This window comes from Ascaphus truei, unplaced genomic scaffold (assembly GCF_040206685.1).
Source record: "Ascaphus truei isolate aAscTru1 unplaced genomic scaffold, aAscTru1.hap1 HAP1_SCAFFOLD_1056, whole genome shotgun sequence".
Taxonomy (NCBI): Eukaryota; Metazoa; Chordata; class Amphibia; order Anura; family Ascaphidae; genus Ascaphus; species Ascaphus truei.
The window spans coordinates 70,066-94,679 of NW_027453921.1; the positions used below are offsets into that span (position 1 = coordinate 70,066).

Sequence of the window (24,614 nt, forward strand, 5' to 3'; positions counted from 1 at the left end):
GTATCTTTCCTTAAACCAGCATTGCAGAGTCCTCGCTTTTCTAAGACGACTTCTCCTCCACTTCCTCTTCTGATCCAAGGTCAACAGGAGTACGAGGTTCAGTATATCCTGGATTCTAGGATTTCCAGTGGAGGAGTAAAATACCTGGTCCACTGGAGGGGGTTCGGACCAGAAGAACGTTCATGGATTCCCCACCGGGATCTTCACGCACTTCGACTCGTCCAGGCTTTCCATCGTAAGAATCCCTCCAAGCCTTGTCATGGACGCCCAGAGGTCGCCCCTGAAGGGGGGGGGGGGGGTACTGTCACGACCTGGGAGTCACGCCGCCCTCGGCGTGCTCCTCACTTACCCGCGGTCCCTCCCGGCTCTCCAGCGCCTCGTAGCGATCCTCCCTCCAGGACGCCGGTCGCCATCTTGCCTAGACGCACGCACGCCAGCACTTCCCTTCTAGTGTTGGGTCTGGGCGTGTGTCCGGTCACGCACCCGCAGGGACGGCCACACGGGGGCACGCCCACATAGAGGAGCGCCAGCCTCTTAAATGCATATCTCCCATTTGTAATGCTGCAATCAAATGCATCCGTTCATCTACTCCCTCCTCCAGGAGTTCCTCTGGACCTATCCCTGCCTCAGTCTGGCCCATTCACACACCCCCAACTTGCTACTCGGCCATTGGACCCTCTTGCCTATATATACCCTGCAACTTCATTAACTCATCGGCTGAGCATAGAACCAGTGGGTCTCATCACTCTCTGCCTCCCTAGTTCTGTCCTATCCTGTCTTGTTTTGCAGTCTTCCTCGTGTACCGAACCGGCTTCCTCTACGACTACCCGCACCTCTGGCACCCCGAACTTGGCAAACAGCACCCTCTACCATCCGTACCTCTCCTGCCCCGACTCGGACCCCCGGACCACTCTACTCTCAAGACGTGCCCTTGTGGCTGTGGGTGGCGTTATATCCTATCCCACCTCAGCACCGCGGTCCCGCCTCGTTTGTGGTGAGCTCATCCTGACACAGAGGGGACTCCGCCTGAGTGATGTGTAGACAAGGTGAACAAGAGGAAGCACTGTATACATTAATATCAGTGGTGCATTAGGAAGGGCAGATATAAGGAAGGATTCAGGTAAGGGATGTTCTCTCAGTGACCTTTATTGTATTGTTTTAAATCTTCTTAACATTATGAGACGCACTAATGGGGTTTTCAGCATTTCCTTCAAAGGTAAACAAGACAATATGAAATCACACTCCCTGTCACAGCATTTACATTTAAATCATTCATTTCCCCCAAACATATTGCTTTCGCTAATGTTTTTGCTCAGGTGAAGGGTTTGTATATTCATATTGCCAAAGTATATCAAACCTAATCTCCATTTTAACAATCTCATTAACGTTGATATGAACCATTCCTGCTGACTAAACTAACCTTTATAGTGTCGTACTGACATCCTCGGGACTTCTTCAGGACAAGTACTCTGGCGGCCCTTCTGACAATTATGTATGTATGTGTGTATGTCTTTATTTATATAGCGCCATTAATGTACATAGCGCTTCACATTAGTAATACATGTGACAATCATATAAATAGCAAATAATACAAATAACAGATCATGGGAATAAGCGCTTCAGTCATAAAAGTAACATTTCGGAAGAGGAGTCCCTGCTCCGAGGAGCTTACAATCTAATTGGTAGAAGGAACATACAGAGACAGTAGGAGGGCATTCAGGTAATTGCATCTGCAGGGGGCCAAGCTTCATGTATCGTGTATAGTATTAGCCATGGATGCTTCTTTAAGCAAGTGTGTCTTAAAGTGGGTCTTAAAGGTGGATAGAGATGGGGCTAGTCGGATATCGGGGGGAAGGGCTGTCATGATAGCTCACAGGGTTATAATATATGCCAAATAACTGGGTTGAATTGAATACAACTGTGATATCATAAAGAGATTTTATTCCTTAAAAGTAAAGTGGACACACAATATTGGACAAATAACAAATAAGATATTTACTCTTACCTAGGGAAGGGACAATGAAGTTATCAGGATTCGGATTAGCAATTCATCAGACATCAGGTATCAGTCAGGTAAAGTCACGAACCACATTGGGCATAGAGCTGACAATCGGTTATATAGGATTTGGGCTCTCTCCCTAAAATTGGGTCTCAGATATTGGTTAACAATTATCCGTACCCAATTACCTTTTGCCAGCTAACGTGGGAAGCACTTTGGTACCTGCCCCCAGGTAGCTTGCACATGCGCACAATCCCTTAGTCAGGCTCCCATTTTCCTAACCCCACTCAAAAGAGTTGGTGTCGCCAAGTCTGCCACATGGGGCTCTGGGCCGGGGAAATCTGACTAAAGGGGTAAATTATGGCACTTCATGTGAAAGGCCATGTCCTGCTTTCTCTACACCGTGTATATACAAACCGGGGGGATGAGCCTTTCATCAGTGACCTTTGTGTAGACACACTGTCGCCCCCTGACTATTAACATACCGTATGGGTCAGGAATTTTCGCGGGCTTTACACTAGGCATAAAATACAGTACATTTACAATATTTTATATATATCAAAATATTCCGTTCGGTTAGGCCGAGTGGGCTAAAACTTGCCAGCCCCTCATGCCGGAGGGGACTCTACATGGTGGCCAAGTTTCAGCTCGCTGGGACACACCGAACCGGAGATACAATAATGGACTTTAAAACCTCATGTTGCACAAGTTGCATTTCTCCACCATTGGAGTCAATGGCAGAAACACAATTTAAACAATTAACCATACTCCGTTCGGTTGATCGGAGAGGGTTGGAAATTGCCATGCAATCATGCCAGAGCAGTGACTGCATGGTGGCCAAATCCCAGCACTGTAGTCCTTACCGAACCGGTGATATGGGTTCCCAGTTTATGCAGTTTTACACTTAGGGTTTTTCACCGCCTCGTGGCTTTCCTCCGCCATTGTGGTCAATGGCGGCGAGCAGTGTGGCGGCCGTGACCTTTTCCCATGGCCATCGACCGTCGGACCCGGTTGGGGTCGAGTAAGGGGGTTCCCCTGTGCTAGGGGCAAAAAGAACTGGACCGCTACCTGCCCTAGGACCGGAGTTAGCCTTTAGTAGAATGTGGCCCCCACTTGCGTGCCGACTGCTCCCCTAGTCTGTCCCTAGCGATGTAGGCCTAACCAGTCACCTGACTCAAGTTCTGCCCAGACACAGCTCAATCAGCCCGTGTGAGGCACAGAAGACACGTTCTGCCCAGACACAGCTCAATCAGCCCGTGTGAGGCACAGAAGACAAGTTCTGCCCAGATACAGCTCAATCAGCCCGTGTGAGGCACAGGAGACAAGTTATGCCCAGACAGCTCAATCAGCCCATGTGAGGCACAGAAGACAAGTTCTGCCCAGACACAGCTCAATCAGCCCCTGTGAGGCACTGTAGATGGACGTTCACAGAGGTACACAATTGGAGACTTTATAAGGTGAAATTATAACGAGGCTTTATTGTGCCTTTTCCTTAACATCAGGAAACCATCCAAACAAGGCGGAAACACAGCTTCTATTCACTTGGGAGTGGTTCTAGTGAAATAATATGCAATTCACAACTCCCTTAGTTAAGCATGTCTCCCAGCCCCAAACACATAGCATGAAATGAACAGATATAAAAAGTCTTGTAATAAAAGTCGTATCTGTTCCTTGTAGTATGGAGGGAAAATCTTCTCTGTCCCTGGTTGCTACCTTTTCTTCAGGGTTTGTCAGCATTCAGGTTTAGAAGATTCCCCTGTGTCTTGGAAGCAGCTCTGCTGTGTCTTCTGGCAGAGCTCAAGACATGGTCAGCTCCAGAGATCTGTGTTCTCTTGGTCAGTCTCTCCTGGGAGACTCAAGAACCTCAGCTCTGTCTCCAAAGTTCAACTCACACGTGAGCTAAGGAGTCACATTTCCTGTCTCACAAGACAGGCTTTTGTAAGCAATCTAAATCAGGCAGGTGGTGTTTATTACCAGCAGTTAACCACCACACTGCTAGATTAAAGGCACATTACTTGAACAGGGATTACTCCCCTGTTACATACCTCCCCTGTTTGTGGGAAGCTCGGGCTTGCCACGGCCAAAGCCCATCCTTCCACTCGTTCTAGATATCTCAGTGACTTGAATGAGAGTGGATGGAGGAAGAGAACCTTCAGTCCTGCTGGGATTGGAGCCCTTTCTCCAGTTTATTCGTGTCTCCTCCTGAAGGTGCTTGAGATCAGCACCCCTCAGTCGCTCGAGGAGGACTTTTTCCAAGTATAGTCTTTTTTCTACGTGCGCGGTCATGAGATTTCCCTCGCGTCGGGTGCTCGTCTTATTGTAGGCATACTGTATGGCAGCAGTTGCAGAGCGTTTAAAAACAGCCCTTTCAGTTTTCTGCTCTTGAAGCTGTCTCTCTGCCCTTTTCCCACTCAATGGGGTTGCTAGTTCAGCCTCTTTGAGATTAAGTTGCAATTCCACACCCACTTCCAGAGAATGTCCCATCTTTTCAGCTTCATCAGCTAAGGATTCTTCTGGTTTTAATTCAGCACGTGTACCTTCTTTTGTTGCCTGCTGGGTGGCTGAAGGTTTTGCTAGTGCTTGTTTAGGTGGTTTACATTTTGCAACCTTGTCTTTCAGATGAGCGGTATTCCCAGCTCTCACTGTACCCTTGTCTTCATGGGTTTTTGAGGGTGTGGGATACTGACGCTTAGTCAGGGTCAATACTTGTCCTTGTAGGACTGTAATCTCATCCGCGAGAGATCCCTGTTTTTTGAGTGCGTCTTGCAAGTCTCTTCTCAGGTAATTTATCTGCATGCTTTGCTTTCTCTGAGCTTGCTTCCACATTTTTATTGCATTGTGAAGCACTATGAACTTCTTTGCTTGGGCCACAGTTACTTGTTTCAGTTTCTGGACCATCTTGTGCTCCCTTTTGTGCCGCGTCACCTGGGTTCTAAGCTTGGCTTTTAGCGTTGCTTTGGTGATGCTCAGGGTAGCCTTCAGTTTCTCATGCTGCTTTGCGGGGACATACTGGGTCATCAGACTTTCCTGCAGCACTTGAATTTCTTTAACAGCCTGCAGATTGTCATCCTGCAGAGTTCGCTGCTTCTCCTCAGCCTTCTCGAGGTGCGTACACAGACCTTGCAGTTGGTTCTGCAGTCGGTGCTCTGCTTCAAACTTCTCACCTTCCAAAAGTCTATCTATTTCTTTAAGCTCGTGTAGCTTTTCATTCTTTTCCTTGACGTTGTTTGTCAAATTAAAATTTTCTTCTTTGAGTTTGACGTTTTTTCTTTGTAATCTTAAATGTTCTCCTTTTTCAGTCTCTGTACTATTCAGGGCCTCTTTGCAGTCCTCCTTCCATTTACGCACATCTGCTTTGAGAACGACAGTCTCCTGGCGTGAGACATCCTTCTCTAGGTTGAGGGTCTGAAGCTCCTTCTGTGAGACTTGGAGATTTGTATTAAGATTGGCAATCGTTTCTTTCTCAGTGAGACTGTGTAGTTCCTTTCTGGAAACTTCCAGGTCTGTGCGGCAGCTGTTGGTCTCATGATGTGAGGCATCCAGTGCTCTGCAGAGTGTCTGAACCTCTTTCTGAGATACGTCCACCTCTATCCGGACACTGTTGACTTCCTGTTGTGAGGCATTCAGCTCTATGCGAAGAGTGTGAACCTCTTGCTGGAAGACTGTCATCTGCTTCAGTGCCTCCTCATACTTCCGCTTCAGCGTAGCCACCATTTTATCAGATTGGCTCTGCTTTCATCCATGGCGGAAATAGTAGCATTTGCAGTATCTAGCTCAGTCTTGAGATCGTCCAATTCTGTCCTGGCTAAAGAGTAAATTGTGAGCACATCTTTTTGTAGCTTCACGTTATTTTTCTGTAGCTCTGTGTAACCATTTACCTTTTGTTTCAATTGTTCACGGAGCATATCACAGTCATGCCTGGCATTTTCCAGGGCATCTTCAGGGCTGGTCAAGGGATCGTCACTCACTGGTTCCGGCTCCACTTTCCTGGGATGGTTGGTTGAGGGTTCCTCACTGTTGGCACCGGACAGACACTTCTTTGGGGTACACGACTTCTGCCTTGGGCCCTCTGGATATTCGGTTAACCGCGGGACGCATTCTCCATTTTCTCTAGGCTGCAGGGCAATTCGGTCCCCCTTTTCCTCCACAGGATCTGCGGACGTGTCTGTTCCTTCCACGGTAAGTGAAGAACTGCTTTTCTTTTTCCGCCTTTTTGTTTTGGATGACTCCGTCCCATCAGGAATACTGGGGTCTCCTTTATTTGAAATTTTAGCAGCGTCACTGTATCCCCCCGGCTTTTCTTGCAACTGTAATAGCTGATGGAAATATTCGGTGATCCACTGCTCCCGCTCTGTCTCCTGCTGATCATATTCGTCATCAAAGGGAGCGGTCTTTTCTGTTCGTGCCGAGTTCAGGCACCCCCACCATTCTTGGGGTGTTTTGTGGGTGTGACTCGGTTCGGGTTCCCCGTAAGAGATGTCTTCCTCTTTATTGGACTGGAAGGGCCACTCTTCCGTGGGGTAGGGTTCATTACAGGAACGCTGCATCTTGTCCTCCATTTTTAGGCTATCAGGTGTAATTTTCTTCCTGACCACAGGAGGCGCTATTGCAGCTGTTGCCACTGTATTTGCTAGAACCCCCAATTGTGGTAGTCCTACAGGTGGGCATATTTTGCGTGTAGAGGTCGTAGCTCTAACAGGCATCTCTGTAGAATTTTTCTTTCTTGGATAAGTTTTACAATATCAGCAGTACTGTGCATGCATTTTCTCTCATCGGGTATACAAGATGTGCAGTTGCTAGGTAAAAAGGTCTATTTGCTTTACACCATTTACTTGCTAGGTATAATCTCTCATTAGGCATGCTGAATGTGTAGTTGCTAGGTAAAAAACTTCTGTTTGCTTTACACCATTTACTTGCTAGTTGCTATTCCTCCGCTTCAGCAACAGAATTTGGTTTTCTGCTTGAGTTCAGTAGTTTTCAGTCTCATCTTTGGGTATTATGGCATTCACACTTCACACTTTGGGTGTCTGTTTTGCTCCCAAGATATATATAGGCAGACTTTTTTACTTGCAGAAAAAAAAACATTCTTTGCAGTGGACTATTTCTTTCATTCCCGGCAGGGTGACTCAACACTCAGCAATTGGCTTTAAAATACCTTTTACACAGTTCAGCAATCCCTTTTTCCCCTATAGGGCAATTTTACACTCAGCATTTGTTTGCTAAAAATTCCTCTGCTTCAGCACAGTCTTGTATCAATTTTCACACTTTTCTGCATATACTCCATTCACAGCTGGTAGCCCTATGCGGTGTGGCACCCTTTATTTGCAAAATCAGTACCACTCGTGGGTCACCATCTGTATTCACTGCTTCAGCGAAACTTTTGAAAACAACAAACACCTATCCCTTTTTAAGGGCTGACTCACTTCTTGAACCCTGACTATGGCTGGAAGGCAAAACCCCTATTTCAATGACCATATTACACTTTGTGATAGGCAAATAAGGTTTAGCTGCTTCAGCAGTCTTTCTCCTCTTAGGATTGGGGTTTCAGTGCAGTGGTGTGTATCACTTTAATTCTGGTCTCTGCTGCCTGAGTTTTTTTTTTTTTTTTTTTTAAATTGCTCCGACTGTTTGTAGGCAAAAAGCATAAAAAAATTCACAGAAAAAATCTCCGGTCCTTTCTAACTTCAAAGACGACCTCTCATCCCACTTCTGACACCATATGTAGACGGACATTCACAGAGGTACACAATTGGAGACTTTATAAGGTGAAATTATAACGAGGCTTTATTGTGCCTTTTCCTTAACATCAGGAAACCATCCAAACAAGGCGGAAACACAGCTTCTATTCACTTGGGAGTGGTTCTAGTGAAATAATATGCAATTCACAACTCCCTTAGTTAAGCATGTCTCCCAGCCCCAAACACATAGCATGAAATGAACAGATATAAAAAGTCTTGTAATAAAAGTCGTATCTGTTCCTTGTAGTATGGAGGGAAAATCTTCTCTGTCCCTGGTTGCTACCTTTTCTTCAGGGTTTGTCAGCATTCAGGTTTAGAAGATTCCCCTGTGTCTTGGAAGCAGCTCTGCTGTGTCTTCTGGCATAGCTCAAGACATGGTCAGCTCCAGAGATCTGTGTTTTCTTGGTCAGTCTCTCCTGGGAGACTCAAGAACCTCAGCTCTGTCTCCAAAGTTCAGCTCACACGTGAGCTAAGGAGTCACATTTCCTGTCTCACAAGACAGGCGTTTGTAAGCAATCTAAATCAGGCAGGTGGTGTTTATTAATTGACTACCAGCAGTTAACCACCACACAGCTAGATTAAAGGCACATTACTTGAACAGGGATTACTCCCCTGATACAGGCACCGAAGACAAGTTTTGCCCAGACACAGCTCAATCAGCGCATGTGAGGCACAGAAGACAAGTTCTGCCCAGACACAGCTCAATCAGCGCATGCGAGGCACAGAAGACAAGTTCTGCCCAGACACAGCTCAATCAGCCCGTGTGAGGCACAGAAGACAAATGTTATTTGTAATCAGACAGTTCTCCTACACAGGTGTTAGCAGTTGCAATTACTCAAATATGCACAGCATAGGGTATATTGCTGCTTTAAGGGGAATTGAACCTAGCTAAAGCCGTTGTTACACTGAGAATCTGTTTCACTTTATTTTCCAATGTCGGGCAAACCAATAATAAAAAAAAAAAAAAAAGGGATTTTTTTATATACGCTGTAAGGAACGTTTGACAAATGTAAGCAGACATTAGCCATGGAAATTATGCTTATTGTATGTATTATGCATGTAAGATTTCTTAGGGATATAAAAGTCATTTCTCACTACTCCACAAATATCTGCCTATATATTTTTGGGGGAGTATTACAGCAAAGGTAATGATCACCGCAGGTAGCATAAAAATGTGTGACAGGGGACATCTACAAGAGAGTATTATTTCCCTCATACAGTATGTTCCACGTTTCATGTTATTTCCTAGCAGTTTGGCTAATTACCGGCACGCAGCTTCTTGCCACCACTGAGAATCTGGGGTCGCTATTTCTGAACCAGGAATTGTGAAGAAGGCACTTTGAATTCTATGTATTTCTCCGCTAAGCTTGCGATCATTTTATTAACAGCGCTAATTACAATAATTATCATGCGTGGGTTATATGAAGAACGATCTGATGGCTGAACGCTGAACAATAGCAAAGCTTTCACAAACACAAGCAAGGTAAGTTTGGAGCACGTCAGAGGTATGTGGATCTACCGTATATCAGATACTGGGATTAAACTGAAAGGTAAAACCCCAAAACATAGCCCCCTACTGTAGTGCAAAGTTGTAGCAGCTGCACTGGTCCTGGAGGGCGCCTAGAACAATTAGCCGCGGCCGTTTCACTAATAGGATATTTGGCTGCCAGGACAGTTTGCCACCGCAGGTAATCCTAAAAACCCTAACCTGTAATCCTTACCTTAACCCCCAAACCCTAAAACCCTAACCTTAGAAACCCTAACCTTAACCTCTAATCCTAAAATCCATAACCCCTTAATCCCTAACCCTAAAATCCGTAACCCCCTAATTCTAACCCTAAAATCCATAACCCCTTAATCCCTAACCCTAAAAGCCATAACCCCCTAATCCTAACCCTAAAATCCGTATCCCCCAGTCCTAACCCTAAAAAATCCTAACCCTAAAATCAATAACCCCCTAATCCTAACCCTAAAATCCATAACCCCCTAATCCTAACCCTAAAATCCATAACCCCCTAATCCTGACCCTAAAATCCGTAACCCCCTAATCCTAACCCTAAAATCCGTAACCCCCTAATCCTAAAATCCGTAACCCCTATCTCAAGGGCGAAACGGCCGTGGCCAACTGTCCCTCAGCAGCTGAATGGCCGTGGTGAGTTGTCCATTTCTGTCCTGGAGGAGAGTACGGTAGATTCAGGGTAGGCTGTGAACCTTTAGGGAGCAACACGAGAGATCTTCATAAAGAGCATAATGGGGTTCTCCTGGGAAACGAGAGGAGTATCTCGACTGAAGGGGTAGTGGATCTATAGAGGAGGGGAGGTAGCTGAATAAAGTACGTTCATTTAGTTGCAGGATCTTCAAACACCGGAGGAGTTACGTAATCTACCGACAAGTACTCGTGTTACCGTACACCACACCTCTCAGTGCCCCTTCTCTCAATCTCTGTCAGATCCGGTGATGGTGAAGCGGTTGACTAAATAATTGTGATCTCTCTCTGTGTCTACGAAGTTAGCGATGCTGGGAATGAATGGGACTGATCTTCCGATGAGTGACGATGTCTTCTCCTGGGTGAGACCGGGGGTTCCTTCCAAGAGTTGAGGGTGTCTTCCAGTCATTGAAACGGTCCTCCAATAACTGAAACTACTGCACCTTCCACCGAGCGCCTTTCTGTGCGTGCCGATTGTTTGCCACTTAGTAAAGACTAACATGTCAATCTTTTTTTTAAATTGTATTATTTTTTATCTAAAGTGTCGGTTAATGAGTATTATTGATGGCTGGTTAGTAACATTGATGAGTCCAATAAGTGGTATGTCTAATATGGGATCTCTTGACTGTTAAAGGTGAGTGGTCCCACTCATTGCAAGAGACTAGAAGCCAGTGAGCTACACCAGGGGGGCTCAACTCCAGTCCTCAAGCCCCCCCCCCCTCCCCCAACACATCAGTTGTTCAGGATATCCCAGCTTCAGCACAGGTGGCTCAATCAGATGCTCAGTTAAAGACAGAGCCTCTGAGTGAGCCATCTGTGCTGAAGCAGGGATATCCTGAGAAACCTGACCCGTTAAGGGGGGTGGGGACTGAAGTTGAGAACCCCTGAGCTAGACTACCTTCCAAAAAATGTAGACTTTTTAATACAGTGACAAAGTCTCCAGCGAGTGACGCCACCTTCAGATAAGTAAGAGTTAGAAATAAGAATGGCTTCAGATTGAGCTTGCCGTGACCCGATCAGCTTGTGTCGATAGCGTGCTCTGGTGATTAATTACAAATAAAGATCCGTGGTGAGCATCTCCGTGCCTCGGGCTTCCCTGGGTGCTGATGGGGACCTGCCGGTTTGGGTTTCCTGGGTTTCTCAGGAATATTCCTGCATGAACTCCGCGTGGAACTGTGTGAGGCTCTGTAACATAGACTCCAGTTTCTCCGTGGCCGGCTGCAGCGTGATCCTAAAACGCAGGGCAGAGCAGGATATTAGCGCGGCGGGAGCAGGGGCAGAGCAGGATATTAGCGCGGCTGGAGCAGGGGCAGAGCAGGATATTAGCGCGGCGGGAGCAGGGGCAGAGCAGGATATTAGCGCGGCGGGAGCAGGGGCAGAGCAGGATATTAGTGCGGCGGGGGCAGGGGCAGAGCAGGATATTAGCGCGGCGGGAGCAGGGGCAGAGCAGGATATTAGCGCGGCGGGAGCAGGGGCAGAGCAGGATATTAGCGCGGCGGGAGCAGGGGCAGAGCAGGATATTAGCGCAGCGGGAGCAGGGGCAGAGCAGGATATTAGTGCGGCGGGGGCAGGGGCAGAGCAGGATATTAGCGCGGTGGGAGCAGGGGCAGAGCAGGATATTAGCGCGGCGGGAGCAGGGGCAGAGCAGGATATTAGCGCGGCGGGAGCAGGGGCAGAGCAGGATATTAGCGCGGCGGGAGCAGGGGCAGAGCAGGATATTAGTGCGGCGGGGGCAGGGGCAGAGCAGGATATTAGCGCGGCGGGAGCAGGGGCAGAGCAGAATATTAGCGCGGCGGGAGCAGGGGCAGAGCAAGATATTAGCGCGGCGGGAGCAGGGGCAGAGCAAGATATTAGCGTGGCGGGGGCAGGGGCAGAGCAGGATATTAGCGCGGCGGGAGCAGGGGCAGAGCAGGATATTAGCGCGGCGGGAGCAGGGGCAGAGCAGGATATTAGTGCGGCGGGAGCAGGGGCAGAGCAGGATATTAGCGCGGCGGGAGCAGGGGCAGAGCAGGATATTAGCGCGGCGGGGGCAGGGGCAGAGCAGGATATTAGCGCGGCAGGGGCAGAGCAGGATATTAGCGCGGCGGGAGCAGGGGCAGAGCAGTATATTAGCGCGGCGGGAGCAGGGGCAGAGCAGGATATTAGCGCGGCGGGAGCAGGGGCAGAGCAGGATATTAGCGAGGTGGGAGCAGGGGCAGAGCAGGATATTAGCGCGGCGGGAGCAGGCGTTAAGGATTCAATTCCGTCTGCATGTTTATTTTGCTAAAATATGAATATTCGTCCCCATAATGTACAATTCAGTGTCTGATTTCATCTTGCTCGTTTTCTCCGTTTTATTTTTAAAAACTGTACTTTAATCAAATAATAAACAAATAATACATCAAAATCTAAATGAATATGGCTGGGTGTGTCCCACTGCGTCAATGTATGAGGGTGTTGTGTTTCTGTTTTGCCCCATTTGTGCCAGTAATTGTATGGGGCATGGTTATAGGATCAGTTAGGGGAGGAGTTAGAGGGGGTGGTTATAGGATCAGTTAGGGGAGGAGTTATAGGGAGAGGTTATAGGATCAGTTAGGGGAGGAGTTATAGGGAGAGGTTATAGGATCAGATAGGGGAGGAGTTAGAGGGAGTGGTTATAGGATCAGTTAGGGGAGGAGTTAGAGGGAGTCGTTATAGGATCAGTTAGGGGAGGAGTTATAATGAGCCGTTAGGAGACCGGTTATTTGAGCAATTATAGGGGAGGAATTATGAGGATGTTTAGGAGCAGTTAGGGTATCATTTATAGGTAATGTTCTATTATCTGTTTGTGGAGGAGTTATAAGGAGGGATTATAGGAGCAGTTAGTGTTGTCGTTATAGGGGCAGATAGGGGACACGGACACACTTATAGGGAGTGATTGTAGGGGCAGTTATAGGATCATGAGGGGGGCAGATGGTCTTGTTTGCTCCGTCCCACTATAAGATGCTCGGATTTATTTATGACGCCCACAGTCAGGTAAGTGCCCAGGACAGTACTACAGATAACCGCTTACCTGATGTGGTAGGTTCCCTTTGCTTGTCCGAAGGCGCTTCCAGGAGCCACAATGATACCCGTCTTCTCCAGCAGTCTGTGGCAGAAGAATAAATCCGGCTCTAGGCCTTGGGCCTAACAAGGAAGACGGAACATTACAAGGGGAAGTCGCTTCTAGGAGGAAAGAGACCTAAGCACAGTGACGTATTATAGGTTAGGTGGGTGGTCTGTAAGGAAGTCATCGTATGGAGAAGAGCTTCTTAGTAAATATGGCATTGAACATGACCATGAACATGACCTAAGTGATTTTGACACCCTACATCAAACTTCCCCTTTAGAAGTTTAACCTCCATAGGGCTGAACGGGCCTGCAACGGGTGAAAGATGTAATATCAGACAAACCCAACGGACCTTTTCCATGAACCCGTAGCTACCTCCTCATGGGGCCTGGCACTCAATGAGCACCATCATGTAGTAGCTACGTTATATGTTACGTGCTTATTTCCGAGGGGAGACCTGTCCCCAGAAGCGCAGAACGTGATTTGGTCGGCTGGGAAATGGAGCACCACTCCCCCATCTTCTGTTCCATCATCAGTGATAACATGAACAGAAAGTGCTAGAGGAGCTCCGACACTCAAAGGGTTAACATTTTATATTTTTGGCCCTGAACCCCCAAATCCCACAGATTTACAAAAATACAGTTACCTCCGACAGTTTGATGGCCTTGTCTGGGATCTGGATCCTGGGGAAGGAGTACATGGCTCCCTGGACTGGGTTACAGTGGATCCCGGGGGCCTGGTTTAGGATTTCCTCAGTGAGCTGAGCCTTCTCAGCCAGGTTACGGAGCACGACCTGCTTCTCCTGGGGAGAAACAAGGGGGAGATCAAGGTGACCTCATGGACAGGAACATACCATCCAACTGCACCAAAAGGGCAGAGCTTCTCCTGGGGAGATACAAGGGGGAGATCAAGGTGACCACATGGACATGAACATACTCTCCAACAGCTCCCACAGGGTAGGGCTTCTCCTGGGGAGATACAAGGGGTAGATCAAGGTGACCTCATGGACATGAACATACTCTCCAACAGCTCCCACAGGGTAGGGCTTCTCCTGGGGAGATACAAGGGGGAGCTCAAGGTGACCAAATGGACATGAACATACTCTCCAACAGCTCCCACAGGGTAGGGCTTCTCTGTCTTATATTCAGACCATCTTCACCTACTGCAATACAGAAAAAGACCAGAAGACCAGCCATTCCTTGAAGAAGCAGAATTCGCCAGCCAAAAATTGAATTAAAAAAAAACTTTTATTTAAACTACATAAGAGAGTTTGACATCCACAAACAAAAAAGCTCCTCCTCCCTCGCTGTCACTGGCGCCTTCTCAAAGATACTCCTTGAGAAAGCGCCAGTGATGGTGTTAAACGCGTGGGAGGAGCTTTTTTATTTGTGGATGTTAAACTATTATGTAGTTTAAATAAACGTTTTTTTAATTCAATTTTTGGCCGGCGAGTTCTGCCTCTTCAAGGAATGGCTGGTCTTCTGGTCTTTTTCTGAATTGGAGTCTACGTGGATCGGAGAGACGCTGCCAAGGGACGCAGAATATCTTCAGTGTATTTGCTTGGCCATGAGGAACAGGGAACGGTGAATCCTAATGAGTACTATAGCATACTCTACACCGGACATACTAACTGGACACGGGTTACCAGTGGGAGCTGCAGCTTACTTGCCGGGAAGACTATACTTCTCATCTCAGGCTTCCTTGGTCAGGTACTTGCGGACGCATACCCTGTTACTTACCCCAATATCACCTCTTATATACTGTATAGTGCCTACTACCCTATTGCACTCCTTGTTGCTGCATTGGGTTGGAATCTAATGTATACACATCACATAGTGGGTTGAATCCTAGAGCTTGCAGCCGGTTGTGTTTTTTGCATCTTCACCTACTGTATTGTACCTCTAAACATGCGAGACCCGGGGCGAACGTCACCGTTCTGTACTGTATTGTACCTGTAAACATGTGAGACCCAGGGCGAACGTCACCGTTCGGTACTGTATTGTACCTGTAAACATGTGAGACCCGGGGCGAACGTCACCGTTCTGTACTGTATTGTACCTGTAAACATGTGAGACCCAGGGCGAACGTCACCGTTCTGTACTGTATTGTACCTGTAAACATGCGAGACCCGGGGCGAACGTCACCGTTCTGTACTGTATTGTACCTGTAAACATGCGAGACCCGGGGCGAACGTCACCGTTCTGTACTGTATTGTACCTGTAAACATGCGAGACCCGGGCGAACGTCACCGTTCTGTACTGTATTGTACCTGTAAACATGCGAGACCCGGGGCGAACGTCACCGTTCTGTACTGTATTGTACCTGTAAACATGTGAGACCCGGGGCGAACGTCACCGTTCTGTACTGTATTGTACCTGTAAACATGTGAGACCCGGGCGAACGTCACCGTTCTGTACTGTATTGTACCTGTAAACATGTGAGACCCGGGCGAACGTCACCGTTCTGTACTGTATTGTACCTCTAAACATGTGAGACCCGGGCGAACGTCACCGTTCTGTACTGTATTGTACCTGTAAACATGTGAGACCCGGGCGAACGTCACCGTTCTGTACTGTATTGTACCTCTAAACATGTGAGACCCGAGGCGAACGTCACCGTTCTGTACTGTATTGTACCTCTAAACATGCGAGACCCGGGCGAACGTCACCGTTCTGTACTGTATTGTACCTCTAAACATGTGAGACCCGGGCGAACGTCACCGTTCTGTACTGTATTGTACCTCTAAACATGCGAGACCCGGGGCGAACGTCATCGTTCTGTACTGTATTGTACCTCTAAACATGTGAGACCCGGGCGAACGTCACCGTTCTGTACTGTATTGTACCTCTAAACATGTGAGACCCGGGGCGAACGTCACCGTTCTGTACTGTATTGTACCTGTAAACATCCGAGACTCGGGCGAACGTCACCGTTCTGTACTGTATTGTACCTCTAAACATGCGAGACATCCAACTGCACCTAAAGGGCAGAGCTTCTCCTGGGGAGATACAAGGGGGAGATCAAAGTGACCTCATGGAGATGAACATACTCTCCAACAGCTCCCACAGGGTAGGGCTTCTCTGTCTTATATTCAGACCATCTTCACCTACTGCAATTCAGAAAAAGACCAGAAGACCAGCCATTCCTTGAAGAGGCAGAACTCGCCGGCCAAAAATTGAATTAAAAAAAAACTTTTATTTAAACTACATAAGAGAGTTTGACATACACAAACAAAAAAGCTCCTCCTCCCTCGCCGTCACTGGCGCCTTCTCAAAGATACTCCGTGAGAAAGCGCCAGTGACGGCGTGAAACGCGTGGGAGGAGGAACTTTTTTATTTGTGGATGTTAAACTCTTATGTAGTTTAAATAAACGTTTTTTTAATTCAATTTTTGGCCGGCGAGTTCTGCCTCTTCAAGGAATGGCTGGTCTTCTGGTCTTTTTCTGAATTGGAGTCTACGTGGATCGGAGAGACGCTGCCAAGGGACGCAGAATATCTTCAGTGTATTTACTTGGCCATGAGGAACAGGGAACGGTGAATCCTAATGAGTACTATTGCATACTCTACACCGGACATACTAACCGGACACGGGTTACCAGTGGGAGCTGCAGCCGACTTGTCAGGGAGACTATTCTTCTCATCTCAGGCTTCCTTGGTCAGGTACTTGCAGACGCATACCCTGTTAGTTACCCCAATATCACCTCTTATATATAGTGCCTACTACCCTATTATACTCCTTGTTGCTGCATTGGGTTGGAATCTAATATATACACATCACATAGTTGAATCCTAGAGCTTGCAGCCGGTTCTTTCATGTTTGTTGCATCTTCACCTACTGTATTGTACCTCTAAACATGCGAGACCCGGGGTGGACTTCACCAACTGTACTGAACCTCTAAACATGCGAGACCCGGGGCGGACTTCACCTACTGTACTGTATTGTACCTCTAAACATGCGAGACCCGGGGCGAACATCACCGTTCTGTACTGTACTATACCTCTAAAAATGCGAGACCCGGGGCGGACTTCACCTACTGTAATGTACTGTACCTCTAAACATGCGAGACCCGGGGCGGACTTCACCTACTGTACTGTACTGTACCTCTAAACATGCGAGACCCGGGGCGGACTTCACCTACTGTACTGTACTGTACCTCTAAACATGCGAGACCCGGGGCGGGCTTCACCTACTCTACTGTACTGTACCTCTAAACATGCGAGACCCGGGGGGCAACATTCACCTACTGTACTGTACTGTACCTCTAAACATGCGAGACCCGGCCGGCCTTCACCATTCTGTCTCCTCGAAACCTTCAATTAGTGAGTGTGGATTGATGGAACAACAACAACCACACACACAACCACAAACACAACCACAACCACACATATATATATATATATCACAGGAGACCAGGTCTTTTAACAAATTTATACCGGGATCAGTCAATAGGCAAAACACAACAGTGAAATACAAAAGACAGAAAGATACACACTTACTGGGATCTGGGGGTTGAGATCTAGCCTTTCCTAGGTGCAGGGAGCCCGCTTCCAAGGGCTTACCCTGACCGGGACCTCGGCCTGGACGTCCTGTAACGAAATTCGGCAGAAAATCCTGACCATGACCGCTACGTTCTAAAACGAGAACTTGGACCGCGCGTCTGGCTTTGCCTCAGCTAGGCACGCTTTCTTAATTCCAAAAATTAAGCCGGTTGCTCTGCTATTCGTAACAGAACAACGTTGAAAAGCCGCCTTTGCATCACCGACCCAAGTCACAGGATCGTCTGGTTCTCTGACTGGGGCTTCTCCTTACATACCCTCCGCTGAGCTAAGTTCAGCATGGGAGTAGGAGCAGCGACCAACCAGAGCGTGGGAATTCCTCCCCGCCAGCAAATAGGGGCTCGTCCTTTGGCTGACGTCAGAGGAGGGGGCGCGCCAAATCAGCTGGGGATGCCCCGTGGGACATATGAATTGACCGGCAGGAAACGCGCCGACATTCGGCCCATTTCCCCAGTCAACCCAATTGCCACCTACTGGGCAGGCGCCACTAAGTCTGCCAGACCAGAGGGTCCTCCCCGCAGGGGGTCTCTGTTCTCCGAACTCAGTACTCCGCCCTGCCCCGGCCATTTGGCACCCCGACACCTCTCAACATCCCGTCTCCCCTTTGAACTACGATGCTTATCCAGACACCTCGGCACCTCTGTATAAGCCCGGGCCGGCTGAATAGACATTTATAGTAAATGCACAACTCATAATAAAGTGTTTTATTACACAATATCTCTGGGGGAGACACATATCTGTGCGCGAGATGGATCTGGGGTATCTGAGCTCAAAAACCAGGGGTCTGGGGGACACTGGGCGGCCCCCGTGTAATTCCACCAGCGTACCGGGAAACGGTGCCTGCACATCGGGGAGAATTAGGGGACTACCGGTAACTTTGGCCCCTGAACGCCTGCAAAATAATTGCATTTTCACCCAAACATCCCACATAAAGCGTACCCAGAAGTTTCATGTTTCTAGGGCAATGGGAACATGTGGACAGCAAAAGCGGGGTCACTTTATTATTCACATGTATAATCCCTGGTCCAGGGGTACCAGATGGGCTGAAACCTTTAAACCTTTATTGTATAGCCTGGTTAGACACACCTGTCACCACACACACACACACACACACACACACACACACACACACACACACACACACACACACACACACACACACACACACACACACACACCATTGTGTATGTAACGCCTCTTTACTTCTAGGCCCCAGTCATGGCCTTCGGTCAGACGGCGGGAAATAAGTACACAGCGGGAAATAAGTAAACAGCGGGAAATAAGCGCACAGCGTGCGCGGTATTACTGCTTTTATATCATTGTTACCCAGTCTTAAGAACCTTGTGATCCTCAGCAGGGGATCACTATACACATCAGACAACATACATATATTATAATAAGTAAACATAACGCTGCGCAGGTGTGTGTCAGTAACCATAACACTGCGCAGGTGTGTGTCAGTAACCATAACGCTGCGCAGGTGTGTGTCAGTAATAATAACGCTGCGCAGGTGTATGTCAGTAACCATAACACTGCGCAGGTGTGTGTCAGTAACCATAACGCTGCGCAGGTGTGTGTCAGTAATAATAACGCTGCGCAGGTGTGTGTCAGTAACCATAACGCTGTGCAGGTGTGTGTCAGTAACCATAACGCTGTGCAGGTGTGTGTCAGTAACAATAACGCTGCGCAGGTGTGTGTCAGTGACCATAACGCTGCGCAGGTGTGTGTCAGTAACCATAACGCTGCGCAGGTGTGTGTCAGTAATAATTACGCTGCGCAGGTGTGTGTCAGTAACAATAACGCTGCGCAGGTGTGTGTCAGTAACCATAACGCTGCACAGGTGTGTGTCAGTAACCATAACGCTGCACAGGTGTGTGTCAGTAACCAGAACGCTGCGAAGGTGTGTGTCAGTAACCAGAACGCTGCGCAGGTGTGTGTCAGTGACCATAATGCTGCGCAGGTGTGTGTCAGTAACGATAACGCTGCGCAGGTGTGTGTCAGTAACCATAACGCTGCGCAGGTGTGTGTCAGTAACCATAACGCTGCGCAGGTGTGTGTCAGTGACCATAACGCTGCGCAGGTGTGTGTCAGAAACCATAACGCTGCGCAGGTGTGTGTCAGTAACCATAACGCTGCGCAGGTGTGTGTCAGTGACCATAACGCTGCGAAGGTGTGTGTCAGTAACCATAACGCTGCGCAGGTGTGTGTCAGTGACCATAACGCTGCGCAGGTGTGTGTCAGTGACCATAACCCTGTGCAGGTGTGTGTCAGTGACCATAACGCTGCGCAGGTGTGTGTCAGTGACCATAACGCTGCGCAGGTGTGTCAGTAACAATAACGCAGTGCAGGTGTTTCAGTAACCATAATTCTGCGCAGGTGTGTGTCAGTAACCATAACGCTGCGCAGGTGTGTGTCAGTAACCATAACTCTGCGCAGGTGTGTGTCAGTAACCATAATGCTGCGCAGGTGTGTGTCAGTAACAATAACGCTGCGCAGGTGTGTGTCTGTGTCAGTAACCATAACGCTGCGCAGGTGTGTGTCAGTAACCATAACGCTGCGCAGGTGTGTGTCAGTAACCATAACGCTGCGCAGGTGTGTGTCAGTGACCATAACCCTGCGCAGGTGTGTGTCAGTAACAATAACGCTACGCAGGTGTGTGTCAGTAACCATAACGCTGCGCAGTTGTGTATCAGTAACCATAACGCTGCGCAGGTGTGTGTCAGTAACCATAACGCTGCGCAGGTGTGTGTCAGTAACCATAACACTGCGCAGGTGTGTGTCAGTGACCATAACCCTGCGCAGGTGTGTGTCAGTAACAATAACCCTGCGCAGATGTGTGTCAGTGACTATAACGCTGCGCAGGTGTGTGACAGTGACCATAACGCTGCGCAGGTGTGTGACAGTAACGATAACGCTGCGCAGGTGTGTGTCAGTGACCATAACGCTGCGCAGGCGTGTGTCAGTAACCATAACGCTGCGCAGGTGTGTGTCAGAAACCATAACGCTGCGCAGGTGTGTGTCAGTTACCATAACGCTGCGCAGGTGTGTGTCAGTGACCATAACGCTGCGCAGGTGTGTGTCAGTAACAATAACGCTGCGCAGGTGTGTGTCAGAAACCATAACACTGCGCAGGTGTGAGTCAGTGACCATAACGCTGCGCAGGTGTGTGTCAGTGACCATAACGCTGCGCAGGTGTGTGTCAGTGACCATAACGCTGCGCAGGTGTGTGTCAGTGTCAGTAACATTAACCCTGCGCAGGTGTGTGTCAGTTACCATAACGCTGCGCAGGTGTGTGTCAGTAACCATAACCCTGCGCAGGTGTGTGTCAGTAACCATAACGCTGCACAGGTGTGTGTCAGTAACCATAACACTGCGCAGGTGTGTGTCAGTAACCATAACGCTGCGCAGGTGTGTCAGTAAACATAACGCTGCGCAGGTGTGTGTCAGTGACCATAACGCTGCGCAGGTGTGTGTCAGAAACCATAACGCTGCGCAGGTGTGTGTCAGAAACCATAACGCTGTGCAGGTGTGTGTCAGTGACCATAACGCTGCGCAGGTGTGTGTCAGTGACCATAACGCTGCGCAGGTGTGTGTCAGTAACAATAACACTGCACAGGTGTGTGTCAGTGACCATAACACTGCGTAGGTGTGTGTCAGTACCAATAACGCTGCGCAGGTGTGTGTCAGTAACCATAATGCTGCGCAGGTGTGTGTCAGTAACCATAACCCTGCGCAGGTGTGTGTCAGTAACAATAACGCTGCGCAGGTGTGTGTCTGTCAGTAACCATAATGCTGCGCAGGTGTGTCAGTAAACATAACCCTGCGCAGGTGTGTGTCAGTAACAATAACGCTGCGCAAGTGTGTGTCTGTCAGTAACTATAATGCTGCACAGGTGTGTCAGTAAACATAATGCTGCGCAGGTGTGTGTCAGTGACCATAACGCTGCGCAGGTGTGTGTCAGTGACCATAACACTGCGCAGGTGTGTGTCAGTGTCAGTAACAATAACCCTGCGCAGGTGTGTGTCAGAAACCATAACGCTGCGCAGGTGTGTGTCAGTAACGATAACGCTGCGCAGGTGTGTGTCAGTAATCATAACGCTGCGCAGGTGTGTGTCAGTAACCATAACGCTGCGCAGGTGTGTGTCAGTGACCATAACGCTGCGAAGGTGTGTGTCAGTAACCATAACGCTGCACAGGTGTGTGTCAGTAACCATAATGCTGCGCAGGTGTGTGTCAGTAACCATAACCCTGCGCAGGTGTGTGTCAGTGACCATAACGCTGCGAAGGTGTGTGTCAGTAACCATAACGCTGAGCAGGTGTGTGTCAGTGACCATAACCCTGCGCAGGTGTGTGTCAGTGACCATAACGCTGCGCAGGTGTGTGTCAGTAACCATAACGCTGCGCAGGTGTGTGTCAGTAACCATAACACTGCGCAGGTGTGTGTCAGTAACCATAACACTGCGCAGGTGTGTGTCAGTGACCATAACCCTGCGCATGTGTGTGTCAGTGACAATAACCCTGCGCACGTGTGTGTCAGTAACCATAACGCTGCGCAGGTGTGTGTCAGAAACCATAACCCTGCGCAGGTGTGTGTCAGTGACCATAACGCTGCGAAGGTGTGTGTCAGTAACCATAACGCTGAGCAGGTGTGTGTCAGTGACCATAACCCTGCGCAGGTGTGTGTCAGTGACCATAACGCTGCGCAGGTGTGTGTCAGTAACCATAACACTGTGCAGTTGTGTGTCAGTAACCATAACGCTGCGCAGGTGTGTGTCAGTAACCATAACACTGCGCAGGTGTGTGTCAGTAACCATAACACTGCGCAGGTGTGTGTCAGTGACCATAACCCTGCGCATGTGTGTGTCAGTGACAATAACCCTGTGCAGGTGTGTGTCAGTAACCATAACGCTGCGCAGGTGTGTGTCAGAAACCATAACCCTGCGCAGGTGTGTGTCAGTGACAATAATCCTGCGCAGGTGTGTGTCAGTGACCATAACGCTGCGCAGGTGTGTGACAGTAACAATAACGCTGCGCAGGTGTGTGTCAGTTACCATAACGCTGCGCAGGTGAGTGTCAGTGACCATAACGCTGCGCAGGTGTGTGTCAGTGACAATAACCCTACGCAGGTGTGTCAGTGTCAGTAACCATAACGCTGCGCAGGTGTGTGTCAGTGACCATAACGCTGCGCAGGTGTGTGTCAGTAACAATAACGCTGCGCAGGTGTGTGTCAGTAACCATAACACTGCTCAGGTGTGTGTCAGTGACCATAACGCTGCGCAGGTGTGTGTCAGTAACCATAACGCTGCGCAGGTGTGTGTCAGTAACCATAACGCTGCACAGGTGTGTGTCAGTGACCATAACGCTGCGCAGGTGTGTGTCAGTAACAATAACGCTGCGCAGGTGTGTGTCAGTGACCATAACCCTGCGCAGGTGTGTGTCAGTAACAATAACCCTGCGCAGGTGTGTGTCAGTGACCATAACGCTGCGCAGGTGTGTGACAGTAACAATAACGCTGCGCAGGTGTGTGTCAGTGACCATAACGCTGCGCAGGCGTGTGTCAGTAACCATAACGCTGCACAGGTGTGTGTCAGAAACCATAACGCTGCGCAGGTGTGTGTCAGTTACCATAACGCTGCGCAGGTGTGTGTCAGTAACAATAACGCTGCGCAGGTGTGTGTCAGAAACCATAACGCTGCGCAGGTGTGTGTCAGTAACCATAACGCTGCGCAGGTGTGTGTCAGTGACCATAACGCTGCGCAGGTGTGTGTCAGTGACCATAACGCTGCGCAGGTGTGTGTCAGTGTCAGTAACATTAACCCTGCGCAGGTGTGTGTCAGTAACCATAATGCTGCGCAGGTGTGTGTCAGTAACCATAATGCTGCGCAGGTGTGTGTCAGTAACCATAACGCTGCGCAGGTGTGTGTCAGTAACCATAACGCTGCGCAGGTGTGTGTCAGTAACCATAACGCTGCGCAGGTGTGTGTCAGTAACCATAACGCTGCGCAGGTGTGTGTCAGTAACCATAACGCTGCACAGGTGTGTGTCAGTGACCATAACGCTGCGCAGGTGTGTGTCAGTGACAATAACCCTGCGCAGGTGTGTCAGTGTCAGTAACCATAACGCTGCACAGGTGTGTGTCAGTGACCATAACGCTGCGCAGGTGTGTGTCAGTGACCATAACGCTGCGCAGGTGTGTGTCAGTAACAATAACGCTGTGCAGGTGTGTGTCAGTAACCATAACGCTGTGCAGGTGTGTGTCAGTGTCAGTAACCAGATCGCTGCGCAGGTGTGTGTCAGTAACAATAGCGCTGCGCAGGTGTGTGTCAGTAACCATAATGCTGTGCACGTGTGTCAGTAACAATAACACTGCGCAGGTGTGTGTCAGTAACCATAACACTGCTCAGGTGTGTGTCAGTGACCATAACGCTGCGCAGGTGTGTGTCAGTAACCATAATACTGCGCAGGTGTGTCAGTAACCATAACGCTGCGCAGGTGTGTGTCAGTGACCATAACGCTGCGCAGGTGTGTCAGTAACAATAACGTTGCGCAGGTGTGTGTCAGTAACCATAACACTGCTCATGTGTGTGTCAGTGACCATAACGCTGCGCAGGTGTGTGTCAGTAACCATAACGCTGCTCAGGTGTGTGTCAGTAACCATAACGCTGCGCAGGTGTGTGTCAGTAACAATAACGCTGCGCAGTTGTGTGTCAGTAACAATAACGCTGCGCAGATGTGTGTCAGTGACAATAACGCCATGCAGGTGTGAGTCAGTAACAATAACGCTGCTCAGGTGTGTGTCAGTAACCATAACGCTGCGCAGGTGTGTGTCAGTGACAATAACGCCATGCAGGTGTAAGACAGTAACAATAACGATGCGCAGGTGTGTGTCAGCGTCAGTCAGAAGATGGCCACCTGACCCTGGGTATATGGGCCTATGGAAATGGTGCCGGCACACCTCTGGAGCTCTGACTGCACTAACATGTAGCAGTCCTGTGCTTCACAAACGGTCTCCCGTAGCAGTGTTACTGCAGCCGCTGGAGTCCCCTCC

The 24,614-nt window shown here is 48.9% G+C and overlaps 1 protein-coding gene across 1 annotated transcript; it reads right to left on the reverse strand.

Annotated features, from left to right (window-relative positions):
- Positions 1 to 1,133: 1,133 nt before the first annotated feature.
- On the reverse strand, positions 1,134 to 13,958 carry LOC142475018 (uncharacterized). The gene is made up of 3 exons (XM_075581118.1): positions 13,657 to 13,958; positions 12,975 to 13,087; positions 1,134 to 11,174 (listed from the first exon to the last, which is right to left on the reverse strand). The coding sequence occupies exon 3, from the start codon at positions 5,711 to 5,713 to the stop codon at positions 4,037 to 4,039; it is 1,677 nt and encodes a 558-aa protein (XP_075437233.1). The 5' UTR covers positions 5,714 to 11,174; positions 12,975 to 13,087; positions 13,657 to 13,958; the 3' UTR covers positions 1,134 to 4,036.
- Between the last annotated feature and the right edge of the window lie 10,656 nt (positions 13,959 to 24,614).